Source organism: Dermochelys coriacea, chromosome 14 (genome assembly GCF_009764565.3).
Source record: "Dermochelys coriacea isolate rDerCor1 chromosome 14, rDerCor1.pri.v4, whole genome shotgun sequence".
NCBI lineage: Eukaryota > Metazoa > Chordata > Testudines > Dermochelyidae > Dermochelys > Dermochelys coriacea.
The window spans coordinates 27,686,958-27,696,672 of record NC_050081.1 but is presented as its reverse complement, the minus strand read 5'-3'; the positions used below and the strand labels follow the sequence as shown (position 1 = coordinate 27,696,672).

Here is a 9,715-nt window from a genome sequence, read left to right as displayed (position 1 = left end):
CATGGGGTAAACGCTCTGTGGCGTCAGAGCTGGGAACGGAACACTGGGAAACAGACACTATCACCGAGGTGGGCAAACTACAGCTTCATCCACCAGTCACAGGGCAATTCCTGTCTCTCTCTCTGGTATTGGTGCAGCAAGTTCACAGTTCTCAGCTTCAGCTGTCTGGCTCTCAAGAGAAAAGTCTGCAGTTTCCCAGCTCTGTTCCCCTCACCTCCCATCCTCACTCCCTCCTGACTCTATCTCACATCCCTGAAGAACTCAGGTAGCAACTCTATGCCCTGTTCAGTCTCGGCCTCTCGGAGTGTGTATCTAGCACTCACCCCCAGTGTTTGTGCTGAGAGATACTGATAGTTTTCATTGTTCACACAACACAAAGATCTCATGACAAAGGGAAAAGAAAGGTTATATAAAATAAAAAAGGACCCTACTGGCAAAAGATATTTTGTCTCCTTAAGTCCTCAATAAATCTGTTCTACATCCTGTCAAAGCAAGCTATTGGTGCTTTCAGAATCGCTTTAGCCATATTATCTAGCTATTATGGCTAAAGCGATTCTGATCTCTGAACTGTGTTTCTGACCAAGATCCCATCTTTCTCAGCCTTACCACCTGCCTTATTCTAGCTCAGACCCATTTAAATCAATGGAGCTATTGGTAGCAGTACAATTAAATATGTGACTAAGATTTTGCAGGACTGGAAGTAGAGATTGCTGGGTTTGGGAGTCTCTCTCTGTTGATATTCGGCCTGTTCCTCATACCACAACTTTCCCCAAATTCATTCTTTTCTGGTTACAAAATAATTGTGTCTTAGTGAATACCATGGTTATTTGTAACACAGCAGTAGCCAGAAGCTCCACAGAAGACTAAGTCTATATTGTGCTATCCCATCAGACCAAGTCTATACTGTATATACACATCATGAGAGACAGCTCCTAAGGGAAAGAGTTTACAGTCTCAATATACAGAACAGCCAATGTAATGATTTTATAAATGTGAGGAGTGACCCTGAATCTAAAGGACTACGAGTGATGTCCCAAGAGGAATGATGAGGGGAGGAGACAGCATCTCCCAATTGCTGAGAGAATGAGACTCTGCACCTAAAGCAGGTATTCAACTTCTGTTATGTGCGACAAATACAGCATGTTCTCCACAATTACAGCACTTGCTCCTAGAGTGCTGAACACAATTTATGAGAAAAGTCAATCTGTTACTGGCTTTAGCAATAATCATTAACAATGGGTCTGTTCAGACATTTAGCACTGACTGTCAGATCCTGCCACAGAATGATACCATTCAAAGCCCCATACTGTTCCGATGAAGGTATTTTAGTGTTTGTGGACCCAGATTATATTATACTGATTTTTAAAGCCTATTACATTTTGGGTAAGTTTTTCAAAAGCATTTTTTCAAAAATGACTTAGAGTTGGATTTTTAAGGCATTAGGCACCTGATGAAGCAAGTGAGGGCCTAGTATGGTTTCCAAAACAGGTTAGGCACCAGGGCTAGAGCCACAAAAAGATTTTGGTGCCCAGCTACTACTTTCACTTTAGGTACCTGAATCTTACATTTAAATACCAGTGACACTCAAACCCCCTGATAGAGGGCTTTCCCTTCACCCTCTCCCCTGGTTTTTGTCACATAGACAGAAAGCAGACCAGAAGTCTGAAATGCAGACAATGAAATGTTTATTGGGGTTAGTTTCCAAGCAAGCATATTTTGAAGCCCTTCACACCAGTTGGGCTTAACTCTATATGCTGATAAAGCAGTTTCCTCCCCAAAACCCATCCCTCCTGGTCCCTTCACATTTGATTCCCCAGAATCCAGCACCTTCAGGGATTTAGGGAGGGGAAGAGTTGTCAACCCCAGAGATACTCACTCTGCAGGTACCAGCTCCAGGTAAGTGGGGGAAACCAGCCCAGGGGCTGCAGGAAAACGGGGGTGGGGACAGGTGTCCAGGGTGAATATTGGGCCTGGCTCAAATATCCCTCTCCTAGTCTCCATAGGAGGGACATCACGTCAGGGAAGGGAAAGGAAAGAAGAGAACTTCATCCAGGCAGAGGGAGCTTATGGAGGAGTTTCTCTCTCCCATTCCCCAGTAGGTTCCCAGGAGGCAGGAAGGCCCATCAGTTCAGCAGCCAGGACTGCAGCAGGGAGGAGGGGCTGATAAGGACTTCTCCTCCTCCTCTGCCTGGGGTTTTCTTAGACCAAGCAAAGCCAGGTCCCTGAACAGCTGAGGGTCAGCTGCTGCTGGAACCTGTCCCCAGAGATGGGCAGCTGGATACCTGGGAGCCAAATGCCACTGCTGTGTGTGGGAATTAGGAAATGGAGTTTTTACTATGGTCAACCCTAGTCAGGGCACTGAGAGAATTTCTCTTCTGTGTGGAGGAGTCTCTGATGTTCAACGTGGTGTTAGCTCCAACTGAAGCATTTTCCATGCTAAGGACATCTGAGAGGGCTCCTCCCTGTTTGGATTTGCTGATGCTTGATGCCGTATGATCACCAAAAGAAGGTACCCCCACATTCAAGCTCTTTCTTCTGTGAATTATCTGATGGGGAACAATGTGTGAGCTTAGACTGAATCTTTCCCTGCAGTTATTGAAGCTTTTCCCACAATCCAAGTATTTATGGGTTCTCTCTCCTGTGTGGATTGTCTGATGTGAAGTAAGGTTTGATGTTCAAATTAAAATTTTTCCACAGTTGAGGCATTTTGTAGATACTGTGCCATGTGGATTCTGAAATGTTTAGTAAGGTATGATCTAAGACTGAAGCTTTTCCCATCATGTAAGCATTTATGGGATTTCTCTCTTGTGTGGATTGTCTTATGTATAATAAGATTTCATAGATTCATAGATATTAAGGTCAGAAGGGACCATTATGATCATCTAGTCTGACCTCCTGCACAATGCAGGCCACTGAATCTCACCCACCCACTCCTGCAATAAACCTCTCACCTATGTCTGAGCTACTGAAGTCCTCAAATCATGGTTTAAAGACTTCAAGGCGCAGAGAATCCTCCAGCAAGTGACCTGTGCCCCATGCTGCAGAGGAAGGCGAAAAACCCCCAGAGCCTCTTCCAATCTGCCCTGGAGGAAAATTCCTTCCCGACCCCAAATATGGCGATCAGCTGAACCCTGAGCATGTGGGCAAGATTCACCAGCCAGATACCCAGGAAAGAATTCTCTGTAGTAACTCAGATCCCATCCCATCTAACATACCATCACAGGCCATTGGGCCTATTTACCATGAATAGTTAAAGATCAATTAATTGCCAAAATCATGTTATCCCATCATACTATCTCCTCCATAAACTTATCAAGTTTAATCTTGAAGCCAGATAGGTCTTTTGCCCCCACTGCTTCCCTTGGAAGGCTGTTCCAGAACTTCACTCCTCTGATGGTTAGAAACCTTCATCTAATTTCAAGTCTAAACTTCCTGATGGCCAGTTTATATCCATTTATTCTTGTGTCCACATTTGAGCTCTCAGTGAAGCTTTTCCCACAGTGCAGGCACTTACAGGTTTTATCTCCTGTGTGGGTTCTCAGATGTGAAATGATAAAAGCTTTTCCCACAATCCAAGTATTTATAGGGTTCTTCTCCTGTATGGGTTCTCTAACGTATAATAAGGGCTGATGGTGCATTGAAACTTTTCTCACACTGCAGGCATTTTTAGGGTCTCTCCCCGATATGGATTCTTCCATGGTTAATAAGGCCTGAACGCTGAATGGAGCTTTTACCTCAGTCCAAGCATTTATAGGGTCTCTCTCCTGTATGGTTTCTCTCACGGTTAATTAAGGCTTGAGCAATAAATGAAGTACAGGCATTTATAGCAGGATTTCTCAAACTGCGGTCCAGGGGTCCGCAAGGGTACTCCCGTGGGTCAACGAATCATGTCCGGGGCTGCTGTCCCCGCTGATCAACTCCTCCCCCTCCCTCCCAGTGACTTCTGCGTGCCACAAAACAGCTGTTCAGCAGTGTGCAGGAGGCACTGGGCGGGAGAGGGAAGAGTGGGAACAGGGCGCGCTGGGGGGAGGGGGCAGAAAGAGGCAAGGAAGAGGAGGGGCAGGGGTGCGGGCTTGGGAGAAGGGGTGGAGTGGGGGCAGAGCCTGTGGCTGAGCGGTGGGCTTGCGGGGGTCCTTGAAAATTTTTAAATCAAACGGGGGTCCTCGGGTTGTTAACGTTTGAGAACCACAGATTTGTAGGATTTCTCACCAGTGTGGAGTCTCCCATGTCTAATAAGATGTGCTCTCCGACTGAAGCTTTTCCCACAGTCCAAACACTTATAGGGTCTCTCTCCAGTGTGCAGTCTCCTATGAGCAGTAAGATTTGAGCTCCGACTGAAGCTTTTCCCACAGTCCAAGCATTTATAGGGTCTCTCTTCTGTGTGGGTTCTCTCATGGCTAATAAAGCCTGAGCGCTGACTGAAGCTCTTCCCACAGTCCAAGCGTTTATAGGAGTTCTTGCTCATGTGGATTCTACTATGGTTAATAAGGCCTGAGCGCTGACTGAAGCTCTTCCCACAGTCCAAGCATTTATAGGGTTTCTCTCCAGTGTGGATTATCCTATGGTTAATAAGATTTGAGCTTCGACTGAAGCTTTTCCCACAGTCTAAGCATTTATAGGGGTTCTCTCCCATGTGGATTCTACTATGGCTAATGAGGCCTGAGCGCTGACTGAAGCTCTTCCCACAGTCCACGCATTTAAAGGGCTTCTCTCCAGTGTGGATTATCCTATGGCTAATAAGATTTGAGCTCCGACTGAAGCTCTTCCCACAGTCCAAGCATTTATAGGGTTTCTCTCCAGTGTGGATTATCCTATGGCTAATAAGATTTGAACTCCGACTGAAGCTTTTCCCACAGTCTAAGCATTTATAAAGTCTCTCTCCCATGTGGATTCTCCCATGTCTAATAAGATTTGAGCGATGACTGAAGCTTTTCCCACAGTCCAAGCATTTATAGGGGTTCTCTCCCGTGTGGACTCTGCTATGGTTAATAAGGCCTGAGCGCTGACTGAAGCTCTTCCCACAGTCCAAGCATTTATAAGGTTTTTCTCCAGTGTGGATTATCCTATGGCTAATAAGATTTGAGCTCCGACTGAAGCTTTTCCCACAGTCTAAGCATTTGTAAAGTCTCTCTCCAGTGTGGATTCTCCCATGTCTAGTAAGATTTGAGCGATGACTGAAGCTTTTCCCACAGTCCAAGCATTTATAGGAGTTCTTTTCATTCTCATTTGTCTGCTGAACTGTGGTTTCTTTGGGATCCTTGTCTCCTTCCCCACATTCAATAGATTCATACACATTATTCCTTTGGCAGTTTCCCAACTTCCTCTCTGACCTGCACCAATTATTCCAGCCTTTTCTCTGTTCCAAGCACTGGGAAAAATTCCCTTCACCTTGTCTCAATAAGGTCCCCTGCAGTTCCACTTGTTCAGGACATTCCTGCAGTGGATTCCCGTCCTCGTTCTCACTCATTGTCTCATCACCTGCTGTGGGAGAGAGAGAATATAGGCAGGAATCACTGCCTGGGTTAGTACAAAGGACAGAAAGGGGAATAGCAAAGAGGGAAAACACAACTCAGCAACTGTTGGGGAGACTGAGAATTTGGATTCTGCTCCTAAACCCCATCCAAACATTCACAGGGAAGTGAAGTCATGGAAAAAACTCCTGACAGCTAACAGGGTGAGTGGGAATCTATGAGCTGTATCTGCCATGATGACCTGACACCTGGGATCCACAGCCTGACCTAGGTGAGATGAGGCAGAACTGAGGGGGCTCGGATTTTCAGCTTTTTCCTTCACTTGCCCTAGTTTCTTTGTCAGAGTCACTGACTCCTTACCTGTGCAGGTGTCTCTTGAGATCTTCCTTTTCTTGGAGGCTGGGAGATCTGGGACCCACGGCTCTTCCCCTGCTTCCAGCCGGGTGATCAGGTCAGGTTTGGGAATGGGGAGTCCTGCTCAGGGGATGAAATCAGGCATGATAAGAGTGCACTGAGGATCGGTGGAGTATTTGTCACAAAGGGCACATCTTGAGTTTAAACTGATAAATGACCCCATGATTCGCTGGGGGTTGTGGGATCTGAACAGATGGGAACATGGTCACCGAGTCCCCTTGGGAGAGGCCGATGTCTGGGTGAGGGGGAGTTGTCAAACCCTCACTAGAAGTTTTCAGGATGTGTGCTATGGGGGACTTTCTGAGGCACACACAGCTCTGGTGTTATACCCCTGCATACGTCTAAACATCCAGAGCCCAGAGTCCTCCCCACAGATGGAGCTACTCCCATGAAGGAGGTGCATAGAGATCTTGTGTGTGAGTGAGAATAAATGCAGATAGGTTAACACATTGCTTCTGCCCCTGTGAAAGCTGGAGGGATGGGGATGAATTAACATGTCCATCAGGTTCATGAATCCCCTATCCCATTGCAAGGGGTTTGGAGGTGAACGGCTCTCTCACACACTGGAGCTGTGGACTATGTGACCCATTCCCCTCTAATGTAACTGACCAGGGAAGAACCTGACCAGATGCAGAAATGCAGGCCCCTGGCTTCAAATAGCTGAGGGGACAGGAATCCTTACCCAGCGAGGTCACAGTCTCATAATTCTCCTGCATGACGTCCCTGTAGAGGGCTCTTTGACTGGGGTCCAGCAGAACCCCCTGCCCCTCGGTGAAGTACACAGCCACCTCCTCAAAGGTCACCAGCATCTGAAAAAACAGGTGCTCCCCACTCAGTACCTGCTGCCCCAGTCACAATCCCACTATTGTGGGAAGAAGCACAATAATACGACAGCTCTGGGAGCGCGAGAGGAGAATATCTCCCCCACCCTGCTCAGAGTGGCCAGGAGGCTGCAGGGACCAGAGAGATGGTGAGGGCTCCTTGTCCCTCCCAGCAGAGGAAGGCAGGGTTTTCACATTTGCCACACACCTACAAGGCAAGGCTAACATGGGAAGCAGAGCTCCGTACAGGGGACAGGAATCCCAACACCTTCCCTCTGTATTTCAGAGCAGTCTCTGCCGATGGATTCAGGCTCCAGCACTTTGGCCTGTTTCCCCAGCCCTGTCCAGGGGGTTGTTTCCTGTTTCAGAAATGGGGGACTCTTCATCCCCCGCTCCCGCAATGGGCCTGTTCATAAATCAGGCCCTAGGCTGAGCATGTCCCAGCAGGTTTATCACACCCTGTCCCCCTCCCTGCCTCACCCTGTGTATTTCCTCCCCCTCCCCCTTTACAATAACCCTCCCCAGCAGTTCCCCCCAAAATCCCCTACCTGAGCTGGATCCACCACAGCCATTTCCCAGCCCCTCCCCTAGGCAACTGGGGAGGTTTTTGCATTAGCATTAGTCCATTTCACACCTCAATTCCCCCCAGGCTCTTTCCCTGCAGACTGACACTCTAGACTCTGCCATGCTGGGAAACCCTCAGTTACTTTTATACAACATAGACCTGACCCCTCCCACCAGGACTAAATCTACGAGACACTTTTAAACCCTCCCAGGAACAGAGTATCTGAGCCAAATGCTAAAAAAGAGCAGAATCAAAAGCTCCGCTTTGGGGGATCCCCCCTGACACTGTCCCCAGGGCAGCACATTCCCCCAGCAGCGTGGGGACTAGGCAGAAGCAGGAACTGGCTTTTCCTCTCTCTGCTCTTCACCTTCTTCCCAGGAAAATCAATCTGAATTGGAAACTGGGTTGGAACCTCCCTCCTCACTTATTGCTCCTGCTGCCACTTTCAGTCTCTCCCCTCTCCCTTCTGCATGGAAGAGCTGGTTCCTGTCCTGCCATTCCTGTGGGCGTTTCCTCTCCAATAGCTACTGTCACTGCTAACAGGAGTAAAAAGAAAAGGAGTACTTGTGGCACCTTAGAGACTAACAAATTTATTAGAGCATAAGCTTTCGTGAGTTACAGCTCACTTCATCGGATGCATTTGGTGGAAAATACAGGGGGGAGATTGAGCTTATGCTCTAATAAATTTGTTAGTCTCCAAGGTGCCACAAGTACTCCTTTTCTTTTTGCGAATACAGACTAACACGGCTGCTACTCTGAATGCTAACAGGAGTGTGAGCCTGGGTGTGTCGGGGGCAACAGCTCTGGGACTCGCAGACACCTGGGAGCAGAGATGGGCCAACAAGGGGCCATTTGTGCAGAGTCGCTTTCCTGCCTGCCCCCTACACTTACCCCCAGAGGTCAATTTCATCACCTGCAGTCTCTGACTCAGGAGTTGATGCCAGCAAAGCCCGGAGCTGCCCCAGGGGGATAGTTCCAGCCACAGGAGAAAGCACCCCCTCGGCTGGGCACAGAGGGGGCCTTAGTGATGGTCTGTCCCAGCACACATCTGCTCTGCAGTAGCAGCTGCTCAGCCCGGGCTCCCAGATCACAATGGAGGCAGCAGCATCTGCCCCAAGAAGCCCAGCTAGCTCTAGGGTTCCAGAATCCTGAGCACAGAGAGAAACTGACACTGACCTCTTTGGCCTTAGCAATTACCAGACCCCTCTGCTGGGGACAACTAATGACCAAGCCGCCCTGTGCTGCCCCTACAGCCTCCAGGGACAGTCAGGCCAATGCTGATCTCATATGCCCATCTGGACTCAATAGTGGAATCGGAGAACCAGTTCAAACTGGTATTTCATACATTAACTGGAACTGAATCTGAATCATAAATTTGTTTTCCCAACTCAACCTCAACGGAACTGAACAAAAAACAGTGGTGTCACCGGTTAAAATAAAGATTCAGCATTTTTTAAGCTCATTATTTAAAAAAAAAAAAAAAACTACAGAGATCTTATTTTCATTTAAGAGAACACAACAAACTAGCCAATAGGCTGGTGATTGCCCCAGAACAGCCTGCACCAGGATAGTGAGAAGAGATGGGGATAGACCACCAGAGCAGGGAGGGAGAGGGGAAGCTTGGGAGCTGCCTGCACACCATGGGAGGCAGAAGGGAGGCCGGAGTAGATGAGCCACCTTTGAGAAGGCTCCCTGGGGAGAGAAGGGGTGGGATGCTCCCTGGGCCCTGAAGTTCATAACTGTTCAAGTCCAAGGGCAAAGGTAATGGCTCCCCAACCTTCTCCCCTTAGACAGGCTTCCTCCCACCATCCCCAGCCCCTGGGGCAACTCCTCCCTCTAGTTGCTCCACTTGAGGCAGAGTTCATGCTCCAAACTCCCTTTCCCATTGAAGCCAGCTGCAGGGCACACTCCAAACCCACCAGGGCACTGTCTGATACCCGCCTCCAACCCCCCCACCCCTACCCCAGATAGATATGTTTCTCTCATACATATATCTTGATGCTAGATATCAGTCCCCACTGTCAGCACAGGACAAAGTCAAGGCAAAATTTCATTACACCAGAACATGGATGAAGATGGAAATGTTTGAGTCAGAAATAATGATGTTACAGAATCAATGTCAGACATATCTGAAATTGGAAGATGAATTAGAACTTCTTCTGAAAGCTTGTGAAATCTCCAAAAAGGAAGTGATATCTGGATGAAGGAAAGCCCCAAAAAAGGATTGGGCCAACTCCTGATTCATTCGCAGATGAGCCACATCTCCATAAGAAAGAAAACATATTAATCTACTGGGAACATTGGAAAAATGTCATGCTCATGCTAAATCAACTAGCAAAAATTGTACTGGCAGTTTACCAGCAACACAAGTGAGCATCAAAAGAAAATTTCCAGACCTCAGATGTATCCTTTCACTGCAGAGGTCCAATATGACAATGCAAATA

The 9,715-nt window shown here is 47.8% G+C and overlaps 1 protein-coding gene across 2 annotated transcripts; it reads right to left on the bottom strand.

The window, feature by feature from the left end:
* Positions 1 to 1,668: 1,668 nt before the first annotated feature.
* On the bottom strand, positions 1,669 to 6,608 carry LOC119842851 (zinc finger protein OZF-like). 2 transcript variants are annotated; one of them, XM_038371545.2, is made up of 3 exons: positions 6,568 to 6,608; positions 5,832 to 5,945; positions 1,669 to 5,481 (listed from the first exon to the last, which is right to left on the bottom strand). In XM_038371545.2, exons 1-3 carry the CDS (start codon positions 6,599 to 6,601, stop codon positions 4,172 to 4,174), a joined length of 1,458 nt encoding a protein of 485 aa, XP_038227473.2. In that variant the 5' UTR covers positions 6,602 to 6,608; the 3' UTR covers positions 1,669 to 4,171. The 2 variants fall into 2 exon arrangements, with proteins under 2 accessions (XP_038227473.2, XP_043352790.1); XM_043496855.1 differs by having other exon boundaries at positions 1,669 to 5,478.
* Between the last annotated feature and the right edge of the window lie 3,107 nt (positions 6,609 to 9,715).

Bases quoted from the DNA above. Each gene is read 5' to 3' on its own strand.
- LOC119842851 (XM_038371545.2), bottom strand. From the start codon at position 6,601: ATGCAGGAGAATTATGAGACTGTGACCTCGCTGG. The intron at 5,946-6,567 runs GTAAGGATTCCT...TCCCCTGAGCAG, and splicing joins TGAGACTGTGACCTCGCTGG to GACTCCCCATTCCCAAACCT. The intron at 5,482-5,831 runs GTAAGGAGTCAG...TCTCTCCCACAG, and splicing joins CTCAAGAGACACCTGCACAG to CAGGTGATGAGACAATGAGT.